This window comes from Bubalus bubalis, chromosome 3 (genome assembly GCF_019923935.1).
Source record: "Bubalus bubalis isolate 160015118507 breed Murrah chromosome 3, NDDB_SH_1, whole genome shotgun sequence".
NCBI classification, from domain to species: domain Eukaryota; kingdom Metazoa; phylum Chordata; class Mammalia; order Artiodactyla; family Bovidae; genus Bubalus; species Bubalus bubalis.
The window spans coordinates 148,604,463-148,620,356 of NC_059159.1; the positions used below are offsets into that span (position 1 = coordinate 148,604,463).

The following is a 15,894-nucleotide window of genomic DNA, read 5'->3' on the forward strand; positions in this document are numbered from 1 at the left end:
ATCTTAGAGAACGTGCCTTTGAACTCTGAAACAGAAGCACAGTCTTTAAGGCTGCTGTTGTTCAAACTGACAGTCATCCTCAATAGAAGGGTTGGTTTACATACTTAAAGCAGCAAAGAAGAATATTCCAATGCTAACAATAGGAGGGATTTTATTCATGTAAGGATCACCAGTCCTTAGAGTAAGTGATGGCGGGAAGCAAGGAGAGGGTAGATTATGCTTGTATTATTTTCAGTTAAATTCATTCATATTTTCAAGTGTTAAAATGTTACTAATCTCTAAAGAAAAATACTCCTGCCCTTAAGTTTTTGTCATAACATTTCAAATTATCTGATTAATAATTTTCTGCAAATCATAACACATTTGTCAATAACTATCTGCATGCTAGAGTTAATTCAGGTTCTATCATGTCCATTTTGTGCCTGAATTATTTAAAAAACAACTATTCATATTGAACAAATAAACAAATTCAAGAAAGTCATTTATACCTTAACAGATGGGATATTTGACATAATTCCCACAAGTCTTTTTCATGACTGGTTAAATAATGGAAAATTCCTCTTCTATTTTTTAAGACCTAAGTATTAGTTCTCCTAAAATATTTCCAGTGAGCAATTAAAATATTTTTAATTCATTGCTTAAATCATACAATGCTTCTTTTTATTAATGAACTACTGATATTTTTGGCTTTTATGAAAGTTCAATGCATACTTCAAAGCTGTTATAAATTTAAATAGACAATAGCCGTCTTTTAGCCAGAAAAGTATTTCCACAGTATTAACCAGATTAATTAGCTTCTAATATTTAATTGTCTTTTAAAAGCGATTAAGTAATTTAAGAGGGGCAAATTTTGAAAGGCACAACAGGGTTCCAATGAAAAAATGGGTCTCCTTGACACGCCATTTCCTACTCCCAAGGCAGCTAGTGCCATCAGTATTTGCTATATTCTTCTAGAACATTCTACACTGTATCAGCACATATATATGTGCCCGACTTTGTCATCTTCAATTAACATTGCATTTTGAAAAATGACTCTATATCTCAGCTACCCATCGTGGTATGAATTTTATCATAACTGATTTCATTTATTTCCCATTGATTTTTAAATTATTTCCAGACTTTGTCAATGATACAATGTTAGACATGTACCATTCCACACTTCTCCAATAAAGTACAGCTTACTCACCACACACTTGTTGTGTGGTGTCACCAAGCTTATTTATTTGGGCTAGTTTTACAGATGGACATAAGAGAGCACCATAGTTTTAACTCGCATTTCTCTTACTATGAAATGGAACAGCTCTTCCTATGCTTAAGAACTGTTTATATTTTCTTTCCTATAAACTATCCTATGCCCACTAACCTATTAGATAGTTAAAACTTTTATTGCTTTGTATAATTTCTTTATATAGTAAAGATATTGACCTTATATATGTATATGTGTATATATACATATATGATCACTACTAATATTTATTCCAAGTTTATTATGTTTCTTTGGAAGATGTTTTGGTTCTTATCCACACATGTATTTTATTTTTTGGTAGTCTTACTGATATTTTCTTCAGTTTCTTTAGACATTCTTCTTTAACCTGAAGACCTACTAGATCTTATTTTCTGTATATTTCTGTATCACTGTGGGTGAGTGGGCTTCGGGCTGCTCGGGATGAGGACAGGGGTGCGAGAGGGGCTTATTTCTTCACAGTGCTGGGTTACTGTTTCCTGGGGTGATAGCGTCTTGACGTGTCACCCTGATTGGCCTGAATGATAGTGCTGTGTTATTGACTCAGGCTATGATCATGGTACTGCTGTGGAGGGATTTTGGAGAGGTAATTAAAAGTCTTAATTAGTTGATTTTATTTAGGGAGATTATCCTGGGTGGGCTTGACTTAATAAATCAAGAGTTCTTAGAAGAGGTTGAGACTTTTCTAAGAGGGGTGGGGCAGGGGAGTGACTGACCCTTGGCTGTTAATGACAGTTCCACCTTGCTTATCCTCCCTTCCTGATGACTTGCCCTATGGACACTGAACTTGCCCCAACAGTTGTGGAAGGCAAGTCCTAGTGATAAGTCAATATATATAAATATGTGTGTGTGTACATGTATACAGATGTGTATATAAATATGTACTTATGTGTGTTAAAAATTACCTATGTGTATGTGTGTGAGTGCACTGTGGGTGTTTCATGCATAAACCTCTGACTGATCACATTCTCCTGGTTGAACCCTGAATGATGCCCTTGGACACTACAGAATTAAGGTAAATGTGGAAAGCTGTGTCTTCTCTGCAGTGAAATTGCTTATGTCTGGGATTGCACATGGGTGGAGGACTGTGCATCAGCACACGGGCCTTGGGCCGTCAGAAAGAGAATGATGAATAACCAAGTGGTGGGAGTCAAGAGTGTGGTCCAAGTCCACAGGAACTCCTCCATGGCTGCCACACAGACTCCATGCATGAAGGGGCCAAGGAAGCCAGGTGTGTGAAAGGTTCTAAGCCTGCCGATGGGGCTCCATGAATGGGCAACTCAGTGTCCTTCCCCAAGTTGTATTATAATATGAAGTTTTGTCAATGCAGTATTTGATTAAGGACTCAAAGAGATGACTCATGGCTGAAAAGCACCCTGAACCAGAGCATATTTTGAATCACCTCAGTTGATGGGGCACCATCTGGCCTATTTTCCCCAGAATATGGTCCTATGAGATGCCATCTTGACAACTAGGTGCACCCTCCCCAAGGAGAAGGGGTGAGTGCCGACAGGGGTAGAGGGCCAGGAGGGCCAGAAGGTGGCAGCCTTGGATAGTTTCACCTTGGACCATGGGGAATGTTGACCTCTTCAAGGCCAAAGCCTCAATCACCTATTGGCCCTGGTGGCTTGAAACAAACACCAAGTCATGGGGCAAAAGGGGTACTGGCATAGAGCATGCATTCCTTTGACAACCTCCCAGCCTTCCAGCTCCTAACATGGCATGGACATGCTCTCAGGGTCAGTCCTCTAAGAGCAATAGCCCAACATAATTGACGTTTCCCATGAGCTGATCCATCCTGACTGGGAATGTGGCCTCAAAACAGATAGCTACTCCATTCAGGTTTATCACCTAACTTCCCCCCTCAAACACTACATTAAACTCACTTCTCTTTTTTGTAGTCAACAAGATTGAAAATATCTAGAATATAACAGCCCACTTGGAAAGAAAATCTCAGGGCTTTTATGCTTTTCATTTACGTTGTTTCTGCTAAATACTTCAGGCAATCTGCTTCATGAACTGAAGCTTGATTATATGCTAACATGTGTAGAAAAGGGGCTTCCTGGGTAGCTCAGCTGATAAAAAATCTGTCTGCAATACAATTGCTGGGTTGGGAAGTTCCCCTGAAGAAGGGATAGGCTATCCACTCCATTATTCTTGGGCTTCCCTGGTGGTTCAGATGGTAAAGAATCCACTTGCAATGTGGGAGACCTGGGTTTGATCCCTGGGTTGGGAAGATCCCCTGGGGGAAGGCATGGCAACCCACTCCAGTATTTTAGCCTGGAGAATCCCCATGGACATAGGAGCCTGGTGGGCCACAGTCCATGGGGCCACAAAGAGTGGAACATGACTGAGCAACTAAGCACATATGTCTGGAAAAGTACTAACTGGATATGAAAGTGGAAAGAATTATTAATAAAATAATTTTATACCACAATGATAAAACTAAAAAAATTAGAAATCCATATACATGTTATAAATATTTCTTGAGGGAGGTGATTCATTAAAACTGAGTCGTTAAAAAAACTTTTTATTTACCTCATAATTCAATCATACAGCAAAATATGAATATGCATTATACGTCAGCTTTTGTTGCTGTTGTTTAGTCACTAAGTCATGTCTTTTGCAACCCTGTGGACTGGAGCCCACCAGGCTCCACTGTCCATGGGGTTTCTCAGGCAAGAATACTGGAGTAGGTTGCCATTTCCTTCTCCAGGGGATTTTCCCGAGCCAGAGATCAAACCCGTGTATCCTCTATTGGGTTCCTCAGGTGGGTTCTTTGCCACTGAGCCACCAGGAGAGCCCATATGATGTCAGCTTTACTGTCTCATAAGTAAAAATGATGTTCTAATCCTCAAATTCCACCTTGTCTTTATATATGATATACTTCAGGTTCTGTGTTGGAACTCTACAGCTACATTGAAGTTCCTATGGCACTTGATATTTATAAAATCAATGACCTTGTGTAGTCACTGGGCAGGATCCACTCTACTTTGGCTATTCCTTCCACCAATGTGTAATTTATCTAGTCAATTACCATAACACTGCAGCATGTGATTCTGGTTTCCTTTGAAAAGACTTTCCCATATGAGAATTCCCTCCCACCTATTACACTGGCGGAGAAGACTTCCAAGTGCGCATTGTAGCAGAGAGAGCGTGCTCACGGTGATGGACTTTGCAGCAAAGGGACTTGGACCCACATGGAAAGCACAATGAGTACTGAGCACGGGCTGCCCATGAGGGCTACACATGGCAGGGACATGAGACCAGAGCAGTAGGAGGGTCGGCAGCAGTGCACACGGAGGGGCAGCCACAGGGCAGAGCGTGGGTGCTGAGTGCGGGTCTGTCCTACCACTCAGTCAGGGACAGCAAGCAGGGGACTCTTTAGCACCTTTCTGTGGTCACGCTTTGGGAAGGAGTATGATTTGATTCTTGAGATTATTCCACCCGCTGACCAAGTCTAGAAACCATAATGGCAAAGAGGAATAGTAAATGTTTCAGAAAACAAATACAGGCTGCCTTACATGACATGTTACTTTAGCTGTTCCATAATTACAGTAACCCCCTCCAGATTCTGTTGATGAAATGCACTAGAGGCAATATGTGATCATTAGAAAGGCTTCAAGAAAAGCCTACTATTTGAGTAGAAGGATCTGGAAAAATATTTTGGCAATATTTTCCATGAAAAGCTATAAGATTCAAGTTTTCATATTAAATAGCCCACTTTTCATATATAATTATTGTCAAACTGAAGACAAATCATCCTAAAAAAACTAATTCTGAGAGCCCAATTTTGTTACTTCTGGGTGTTGGTTCTATGATATTTGTGGAAATTCACTGATTTGGACCCTTAGGGAACATGCATATTTTTATATAGTGGGTAAAAAGTTTTTCCAAAATGTCCAACTCCTTGAAGCCATTATGTGATGCAAAACTAAAGAGAAGCCATGATATTCTTTTAAAGTTCTCACCTCTAAGCCCACCTTCCTCTTAGAGCAAAATGGACCTGTCCCATGGTGGATAAAATCTTAAAGTTGACTTGCCAGGCCCATGAGTCGTGTAAAGGGTAAAACAAAAGGATGACTCCATAATGGTGCTTTACTTTAGAAGTTGATCCCAAAGTTCACTGGCATTTCAGTTCCCTTGATTTGGGGACAAGAGCTGCCTCAGACAGGCTGCTTGGTTCAGCATCAGTGCAGCTTCTGAACAAGTCAATAGCCCCTACCATGGGTGGAGGATTCATTTCATCTTCTGCCGATTTTAAGGGTTAACAGGCAGAAAGTGAGGTATAGAGCACATAGCTCATGTTGGGGGAATTTTTAGACCTCACAAATGGCATTAAAGGGCATCAAAGGTCCACAGTAAGGTCCCCTTCAAAGTAGCAGGACATCATTCCTGCTTGGAGTATAAATCTGTGTCAGCTCCTAATAGTCTGGAGGGAAGAGAGAGCTGGAATTCTCTCTTTTCAGGAGCATCAGGCATGTGTTGGCCAAACCCACATGTAGAAGTGGCTTCTTGCCAAGCCTTCAACTCCATCCTTTTCTAGAGGCTTCTTCTCTCACGTGATAGCAGCAAGCACCCCCATTCCAAGCCTTCCTCCACCAAGCTATGGCCAAAGCAGCTCCCCTGGAAAGGGTGAGTTTTCTGATAACAATGTCTTGGTTGATTTAACCAAAAGAGTTTGGCAGTCAACCTCACTGAGACAATTTATATACCCAGCTTACTACCCATCATGCATGTGGTCACAAGGATCATACACGTGACTCCTCATGGATGGGTCAGGGCTGAGCCTGAACAATATGTTACCATTTCCAAAATCTACCAGGAGGTATATTTCTGATTTAACATTGGGTTACTTGGATATTTCATATCCTTTTAGAAAATGGAGGGATTTTAACCTACCAAAGAAGCTAACTTAGCTAGCTCAGAACTGAAAATAGGCTGATTCTAGCTGCACCAGCAATCCCAGTTTATCAAGTGTGATAAAAGCAATGACCATTACTCCTTTGTCTAAAAATACTTTTCATTGTGCTAATATACAACTGCTTCATCTTTAATGGCCTGGCTAAGTAACACTTACCGCAGGATGAGAACTTGGAAGTTGTGGACGGAAGTTAATATTTCCTGGTTAGAAAGAACATGCACAATTACTGCTGTGTCAGTGAAAACCATCTATTTATCCCCTCCTCCACTGCAGATCAATCAACATGACTGTAAAATATTACTGCTTGAGAAGCAGATATATTTTCTGCATACATTTCTTGTTATCCTCTTCCACTCAATTTTCTCATATAAGCAATAAAAACAAATCCATTTTTAAAGTTACTGACTAGTTTTTGATGAATGATAAATATACAGTTGGAGTAATCATTTTAATCAATCAGTAAAACCAAAGTCTCATCCCATCTGGTTTGACTTTGCAACAGATCAAATCTAAAGTGAGGCTGATTATTATCAGCATCTGAAGGAGTGAGACTCCAATGTCTTGGCTACTCACCCGATTGCCCGCCAATTTTTTGACATGGAACCGTAAGAACTCTTAACAAACCATCTGATTTATAAGAATAATGCTCGACCAGCTGAAAAATAAAAAAGTAAGAAAGTATCATAAATAATGGGGGCAGGAAATGCTCCTTACCTGGAGCAGCTGACTCCCCTTTTGGATTTTAAAAGTGATTCAAGGACAGCCCTAAACAACAAAAGGTGCTTCCTTGGTGGTCTTCCTGATTCCTCTTTTCTCCCACCCTCAGACTTCCGGCAGAAGTCCACATGCCACCTTCCCTTTTTAACCTTTTTCTACTCTTTGCTCCCTTCCCTCCTTCCTTCCTTTCCTTCCTTCCTTCTTTCTTTGGTGGTAAGTTGCATGTCTTTGTTTGTATTCTTCTATATCCATGTGATACTATAACAATGAATTCATTCATTCGGTCTTTCAACAAACATCCTGTGGTTTGGTAGGCCTGAGAGAGGACAAAAGGTAGACTGTGGTGAAGGAGACACATTTCCTACTGTTGAGGTGCTTACTTCCTTGGTGTAGAAGGCTATAAATGAATTATAAGGTAAGTAATTGATTCTGTATTAGTGCTTTGGGCAAAGGCTTTGGAGGGACCAAATAACTCAGCCCAAAAGTTTCAGAGAGAAGACATCACCACACAAGTGACACAAGATCTAGGCCATGGAGAAAGCTGGCCCTTTGGAGAATGGCCTTATGTTCACAGAACATGGACACCCTTGGCTAATGGTGCCCAGGAAACTATGAATCATGATGTCTGATTCCTACATTAAAAAGGAAATGAATGGTAAGTAGATTTACTTATATCTAATCAAAATTATGCAACAGGAAGACAGCCTTAGTTTTCACATTTTCTTTTCTCAAACAGATATTTCCCCTTCAGACAAACTAAAATCCTTCTATTTGATATTTCTTTCATATCTATTTATTGATTCCTTTTCCATTTATGGACTCTTGACTCCTAAACCTTTTTTTTATCTCAAAACTTGCCTATTTGGGTAAATGTTCATTGAGTGAATATATTTTATCCTACCAGGGAGCATTCTTCTTTTAAATTTTATTTTATTGTGGAAAGAACACAACATGAAATATACCCTCTTTATAAATATTCCAGTATGACCAGCCCTAACACACTATTGAAATGGACAGCAAAGCTCTCTCTGTTCTGTTAAATGCAACAGTGTGTTCTCAGGCATAGTATTGAGATCCCTACAACAGCTGAAATATCCCATGCATCTCTCCATTATCATTCAAATATCTCCTTACATGCTTATGGTTTCAGACAATCTACTCCAAAAGGATGGGTGGGAGGTGGGCATATACATAAAGATTTCCCTCTTGGGCAAGGGTACGCAAACATTTTCTGTAAAGGGCCAGATATTGATATTTTAGGTCTTTTCATTCCACATATCATCTCTGTCACATAGTTCTTTATTAAAAAAAAATCACCCTTTAAAATATAGAAACCATTTTTCCTCAAGGACTACACAAAAGCAGCTCAGAGCCAGACGTGATCCATAAGTGTGTTGATTCTTTCTCTACAGAAAGGAAAACTAGAGTAGGGAAGCAATTACCAACTCTCAGAAAAACAGCACCAAATTCCTGGGTAGGGGAAGGGTACCGTGGAACCTTATTGTTGTCAAGAAAGAACACTGAAATCACACTCATGAAAATGGAAGGTACTGCTGGCACTTTCGAGGCTCTTTTTTAAACAAACATCCAAGGGAAAGATTTAAATAAGGCTGACTACTACGATATGGTAGCGGAATCAATAAATACGGGAAAAAGTCCTGGGAAGGAATTTTCCAACAATTAAAGATGTTTAACATTAAAGTCAGCATGCAGACTTGGAGACTGTGAGTGGACTCACTCAGAGAAAACGGTCATTCAGGAGAAATCCAATGGCCGTGTGGCACTGATGGAGTCCAGGACCGTCAAGCATCAGAATGACGGATGGAGGCCAGTGCCTCTCAATGCACACCATCAGCATATTCTTGTAGGAGGTGAGAGTCTCTGATGGGAAATTAATTCCAGCAGGCAATATTCCCTACTCATCTCTCTGATTTGCACTGGGCAAACACCCTTTCAAAACGATACCATTAAAATAAAGCAAAGCCTGTGGTCAATAATGAGCTACAGGTCAATGAGCTACAAACCAAAAATAATGTCAGTGTTATGACTAATATGCATGAATATTAAAATACCCAGCATTCAAAGAAAAAGATTTTCTTCCAGCTACAGTTAAGAGCCAAAATACATCATGTGGTGGTTACTCTGAGTGCTTTAAAGGTAATGGGGATCCCTGATCTCAGGTTTTAAAAAGACAAGATTTTTTGAGCCTGGTACTTTCCTGCTGGTGCCACCCATGAAGTTCCTGGGTGGGGCCTGGTGTGGACATTTGAACCCTTTCCCAGTGACATCCTGCACCTACAAAAACTCAACGTAGCTGTCATTCTTGGGGTGGCAGAGTCCTTTGGTTTTCTCTGCCTCTGGGCCCACTACAGTTTATAGGATGTTCTGCCATTTCCTCATGGAGCTGTGATTTAGAATGAAGCCAAGTCGTTCGTACCTGGTAGAAAGCAGGGGTGAACACCGGATTAGAGCTCACTAGCGCCTAAGTAACTCTCATATTACACATTGCTTCGGGCTTTACTATCAGGTAGGTTAAGAAGCGGAGAAGGCAATGGCACCTCACTCCAGTACTCTTGCCTGGAAAATCCCATGGATGGAGGAGCCTGGTAGGCTACAATCCATGGGGTCGCTGAGAGTCAGACATGACTGAGCAACTTCACTTTCACTTTTCACTTTCATGCATTGGAGAAGGAAATGGCAACCCGCTCCAGTGTTCTTGCCTGGTGAATCCCAGGGATGGGGGAGCTGGTAGGCTGCCGTCCATGGGGTCACACAGAGTCGGACACAACTAAAGTGACTTAGCAGCAGCAGCAGGTTAAGAAGAACCCCTTTTTAGGCCAGGCGTGTATAATCCTATACAAGTGGTGGCCTGACACGCAGGAAATGATGACCACTAGGTTGCCTTAATTTTGCAGCGAGAATGGCACTTGACATTTCATATTAAATTTGGCCTCTCACAATTCAAAGAATAGTCTGATTAGCCACCTCTAAGACTCCCTTCCCAGCCATCTATGCCTTTCTTTACTGTGTATTTGTCTGAAAGGCTGCTCTGGGCTCCAGGTAGAGTGCCTTAAGGCAGGATCTAGTGCCTTAAGGCAGGATCTCCTGTTAAACCACGTGTAGTCCTGGTTAAGTACCACTGCCCGGTGCCAAGAGCTGAGGGGCCCTGAGCAAGCTATGGGAGCCTCAGTCACCTAACATGGTAACCCTAGACCAATGCATCCAGGAACCTGGAGGGTGCACCATAGACTCTGATTGGGCAGGTCTCAGCAAGGACCCAGGTCTTCTACAAAGGTCCAGGAGGACATGTACCTGCCAGAGTGTGTCGAAATTCTTCCCGCCAGGGATGGAGAGCTTCCCTGTTTTGTCCTTGTCGATGCGGTAGTGCAGCACCTTGCCCTCGTGCAGCAGGCACAGGGCGTAGGATCCGTTGTCCTTGGCCCTGATCCTGGAAGAGAGAAGACAGTGCGGCACCATCACTTCTACTGCCTGCCGGGGGTGGGGAGGAGTGCCCTGGGCAGGCCGCCTGCAGCAGCGTCTTGACCTCTGGGTCAAGGGCTTCGTACCCAGGGAGGCCCAGCTCACAGCTCGATGACACCTCGAGTCCCAGACAAGGAACACCCAGCGGGCTTGGGAGCACTGAGGGGATGTCAGGAGAGGCCCAGGCTCTGGGGGTGAGTCCTCCATTCACCTGGAGTACAACTTGGCTCAGAGCACGGGCACGTGAATCCCACAACACCCCAGAACAGTGGAGTCTGTGCAGCCCTCTGCACTCGGCTCCTCTTTTCCATGAGGTCTGCTTTTGGGTTAGATTCCAGACAGTGCAGATCCCCTGCCCAGCCCAGGGTGTGTCACTGGAGAGAGTGTTTGGTGGGCATTTTAACTAGGAATATTCTCGACCCTAGATGGAGGCCAGGAAAGGCTTTCACTTCCTAGGACCCTCTTCATTCCGTCAAGCGCACTCTCCCTTTTACAGGGAGGAGAAAGGACTGGGATTTAAAACGTCCCATGGTAAAGACTCTGCCTACAATGCAGGAGACTTGGGTTCATTTCCTGGGTCAGGAAGATCCTCTGGAGAAGGAAATAACAACACACTCCAGTATTCTTGCCTGGAGAATGCCATGGACAGAGGAGCCTGCGGGGCTACAGTCCATGGGGTTGGACACAACTTAGTGACTAAACCACCATGCGATAGCGTCAGATGATGTCACCAGGAGAAGAAAATGTCCTCTGCTGGGGGCTGGGGACCAATGAGCAGAACCGGGGCTGTGCTGGCTGCCCAGGCTCTGCCTCCTGGTCCCTGAGGGGCCTCTTGGTCTCTTCCCTTATCCAGGGATGAGACTTGTGAGTCTTATGCCAAACAGAGACACCCATTGCACTGTAGGGGGAGGTCTTCTGCCCTGCCCAGGAAGACCTGTGGGACTGTGGGAGGGTGCAGTCTAGGTGAGGGCTGCAAAGGCACGGAATGAAGGTGAATCCCCTCCCCCAACTGAACTTCTTAGTCATCACCATCCTCAGCCCATCTTCCCGTCTCAGCAACTCAAAGCTTTGGGATCACAAGATGTGAGAGGGTAAGTCACTGAGATCTCAGAAGGTCCCAGAAAGCCTTGCCGGCCTTGTCATTTTCTAAAATGAGGGAACTGAGGCCCGCAAATGTTAGGCAATGTGTCCAATCAACTGTACTTTGGGAAGAGGCCCAAATGTGCCAAAACTGTTGTGGGATTTCCCTGTTGTGGGGAAATTTCTGATGCCTCCCTTTGGCTGTAAGAGACCACATCCACAGGGCCAGCTTTGGAAGCTGACCCAGTCACTTTTGGCCTTGTAGATTCATCTCAAAAAGTGAACCCAGGACATGAGAGCTAAGCTGTGTCACACGGGGTTGGAACTTTGTTTTAAAAATAAGTTTCTTTTAAGTTGTGCTTGGCTGTGCGCGGCGAACAGGTTCCTTCCATGCCTCAGTGCTCAGGGCAGCTGGTGTGGGTGGCAGGACACACCCAGACTCCCCTCGACCTCTGCAGGACTGCTTCTGAAACCTTCTGCACTGTGAAAACAGCCCTTCCCCCAAACCCAAGCAGGTCGCCTGCACCCCAAAGTGTAAGCTCCCTTTCATGGTCACATGGCCAATTAAGGCCAGTTGGCTGCTGTCAAATCGAAAAACAACCACACAGAAAAGGAAAAACAGTTTTATATGAGGAAGAACTGAGTTTATCTCTTAGGGAAGCTATTTTATAAGGCAGGATTACTCACCCCTGCTTTGTTTAGTTTATAAGCATCAGTGACAAACAAATAGGATAGTTTGAAGATTCAAAGAACTTTACGAATTTTAAATACGAAGCATTAAGACTTTATGCAAATACATATAAAAGGTTAATTCCAGATAACGATGTCCATAGGCCATTCCAAAATACCATTCTTTGATTTCAAGTCTTTGGTGTCTTTGGCCTCCCTGCTGGCTTAGAGTCTGTCTGCAATGCTGGAGACCTGGGTTCAGTCCCTGGATTGGAAAATGGCAACCCACTCTGGTATTCTTGGCTGGAAAATCCCACAGATGGAGGAGCCTGGTGGGCTACAGTCCAAGGGGTCACAAAGAGTCGGACATGAGTGAGCAAATAACTTTACTTTTACCTTTGTATCTTGGACCTTTGGGTCCTGGAGACAATTAACTGGATATGAACTCTGACTTTCTGAATCCATGTCCAGTGCCCACCACTCTATCTTGCCTTAGGTCTTGATTGATCTTTTATTGTTAAACAGACAGAGGATCGCAGAATGACAGGGAAATGGTGCAATCACCTCATTAGAAATGGGTAAATGGAAATGAAGCCCACAATGGAAATAACATTATGCCCCTTCCAGACTGGCAAAAGTTAAAAAGACTGGAAATAATAAATTGCTGAGAATGAGGGCATTAGGCACCTTCATTTACTGCCAGCAGGCGCGTGAATTAGTTCGATCATTTTGGAAAACAATTTGGAATTCTCTACTGAAACTGAACCTATGTATTCCCTGAGTCAGCGATCCACTCCAAGATATACAAAATGCATGCATTCTGCACCTGTAACGTGTGTGGGGATGTTTATATCAGCTTTATCTGTCATTATCAAAAATTGTAAACAAGCTAAGTATCTGCTGAGTACAGAGTCAGTCAGTCTTGGGGTATTCATACCACAGAATGTCATGAATAAAATGAACAAATGACAGTGTTTGTTCAAATGATACAAATGTTCAAATGTTTGTATCAAATGATACAAAGCACAAGTGACTCTCATAAGTATAAATGGACACTGTGATTCTACCTATATGAAGTTCCCAGATAGGTAAATTTGAACGATTTCATTAAGAAATGTATATCTAGGTGGTAAAAAGTGAAAGAAAAGAGCCAGAGCATGCTGGACACAAGGGTACAGAAAGTAATGTCCTCTCTGGGATGGGTGTGAGTGAGGGGCCTTCTGTGATGCTTCTCCTCTTTTAGTTCTTTGGTGGCATTTGCTTTATAATTATCCACTAAGATACACGTATAGAGTGAGGCACTCTTGTGTGTATTGAATATTTCATAAGAAAAATGGCATTAAAAGAGAGCTGGTGTGAGACAGAAATAGATCAGCAATTTCTGTAAAGGCACACACTTCCTTGAGGATCCTCCCAAGAACAGGCCCCGGAGGAGTCTCTCTCTTGCAGAGCTCCTGACAGGCAGCCTGTGCCAGCTCCTGGGACACCAGTGGCAACAGCTACCTAGTGAGCACAGTCTAAGGACCAGCAGGCACAGGGACAGACCGTGGACATGCAGCCTAAGCGGCCCCAAGGCAGCTGGCAGGAAACGAGGCAAAGAAGGGAAACCCACAGGCCCAGCATCTGTAGGTGGCAAAGACCAGAGGCTTGGTGACACTAACGGCCAGCAACTGTGAGGTGTCTGCTGGCTGGCTGCAGGCAGATCCTGGGCTGGGCTATTTTTAATCTAACATACGGAAAATACTGGTTTGGAAGCTGAAGCAGCTCCTCCTCCTCCTGGCCCCCTCCTGTTCCTCAGAAAGACCTCCAGTGTCCTGGGACACCCACCGGGTTTGTGACATGGATGCCCAAAGCGGAAAGAGAAAAGGCTGGTCTTGCAGCCTCTCTTGAGGTTGACCACCTTCCAGTTTAACTATCTTCAGCACATTCCCAGAAGCCCCAGAAGAATTTTTTTCCAGGGAGTCTCTTAGAAGAAGCAGATAGAAGAAGCCAATACAAATCTTGGCTCACGACAGATTTGTGTTTTGCTGTTACAAGGCGTGGGACTTCAGTGCTTTCAAACTGTGATGCTGTCCTAATTGGCCTTAAGATTGACTTGAAGTCCCTGCTGAGACAGCAGGAGATCCACCTTGTCTCCAAGGGTAGACCGTCTCAGACTCTGCCATGAGCAGGTTTTGCACATCACAGACATGAGGCACAAGCAAAACTGAGGTCAGGAGAGTGTTCATTCTGCCAGACGCAGCCTGGAGGGCTTCCTATGACTTCCTGGATCAGAGAAAACATGTAGTAATGATGCCCAGACATTCACAGGGAAGTAAGGACCCAAGCGGTGGTAGGACCTTCAAGGTGACCCTCACCCACCAGGGTCTGGAGTCATGGCATTGTGTCTGCTGCAGACAGAACAGAACAGCCGGGGCACAGCCTGGCCCACCAGGCATTCTCACTGTCTGCGTATTTTTTTTTTCCCCATGGCAGAGCAGAGCATGGCTAGCTGGGTGGAAAGGAGAGCGCTGGGGATGAGCTGTATATCTACGGCCCGGATGGGAGGTCAGAGAGACATGGAGGCGGTGGGGGGGGGGCTCACTTCCAGAGCTGATGCTGTATCAGGTGGTCAGATACTGCAGCATGGGGCCTGACGGTGGCTTCTTAAGAGAGGAGCTGGGAGTGGGGGAGAAGATGTGTGAGTGGCATGGTCAGTAGTATGTGTGCTCAGCTGCATCCAACTTTTTGTGCCCCCATGGACTGTAGCCAGCCAGGCTCCTCTGTCCATGGGATTTTCCAGATCAGAATACTGGAGTGGGTTGTCATTTCCTACTCCAGGGGATCTTCTTGACCCAGGGACTGAACCCATGTCTCCTGTATTTCCTGCACTGGGCAGATGGATTCTTTACTACTGCACCACCTGGGAAGCCTTCTCAGTAGTGTGCTTGCCAGCATTATGCCAAGAGCATCCTTGGACTCAGGAGAGGTACCAGCCTTAATGATCCACAGAACGGAAAAGAAAATGCAACTTCTGGGTGCTTCTGTCTTGCACTTCAGCAAAATTTAGGCACATGAGACTGCCACACAGGCAGTGAAAGCAAAATCAGTATGGAACACAGGTCCAAATACAGGGCCACGCCAAGCTCTTCTTTCACACAACTGCCTTTTTAAAAGTTTTATCACAAACTCCCTTCTCTCTCCCTGTGCTCTAACTCATGAGGTGAAACCAGGTCACACTGCTTCTCCTCCAGCTTCAGGGGGACTTTGATCAGACCAATGAAGAGATACTCACATCAGTCCACAACCCTCTTTAAACTTTTCACTTCAGACAGGCCGTGACTCTTTTTGCTGACCTATAGCTGCAGAGCCACATGTGTCGAATGAAATGGCACACTTTGATCCCTGATGGCAGCACACAAGAGCACTCAAAAAACTCAGCTTTTACTGTGGGCATATGAGGGTCATGCAGTCTCATTCATCAGTGAACAAAAGTAAGGTGTTTTTTTTTTTTTCCCTAAACCCACAGATTGCTTTTGAAATGCAGGTATATAAGAAAAAAGTGAACAATAACTTGAGCAGGGAAAAGTGAGTGACAAATAAGAAAAAAAAGTGTGTTTCACCTAATGACAAATACCAATATCAGTACTGGTGTGGACACAGGGAGAACATCCCATTCTTGGGGTCAGCAGCAAAGTGAGCATCTGAACCTAGGATTCCCACAACGAAGCAAGGACCATGAAAAAGAAAACCTCTTCAACCCCGGAGGACAGTGTCCCTGGCACAGAACACTCAGGAGTCC

General features: G+C 43.8%; 1 protein-coding gene across 4 annotated transcripts in view; it reads right to left on the reverse strand.

The window, feature by feature from the left end:
* SYK (spleen associated tyrosine kinase) overlaps positions 1-15,894 on the reverse strand; it is a 108,144-nt gene that overhangs the window by 27,709 nt on the left and 64,541 nt on the right. For 3 of the 4 annotated variants that reach the window (XM_006067987.3, XM_006067988.3, XM_006067989.3), the window contains exons 4-7: positions 10,197-10,332; positions 6,741-6,822; positions 6,324-6,367; positions 4,635-4,703 (exon numbers count right to left, since the gene is read on the reverse strand). In XM_006067987.3, coding sequence (XP_006068049.1) covers positions 4,635-4,703; positions 6,324-6,367; positions 6,741-6,822; positions 10,197-10,332 — 331 coding nt within the window. The remainder of the gene's footprint in view (positions 1-4,634; positions 4,704-6,323; positions 6,368-6,740; positions 6,823-10,196; positions 10,333-15,894) is intronic. The other variant, XM_006067990.3, reaches the window with a different exon arrangement.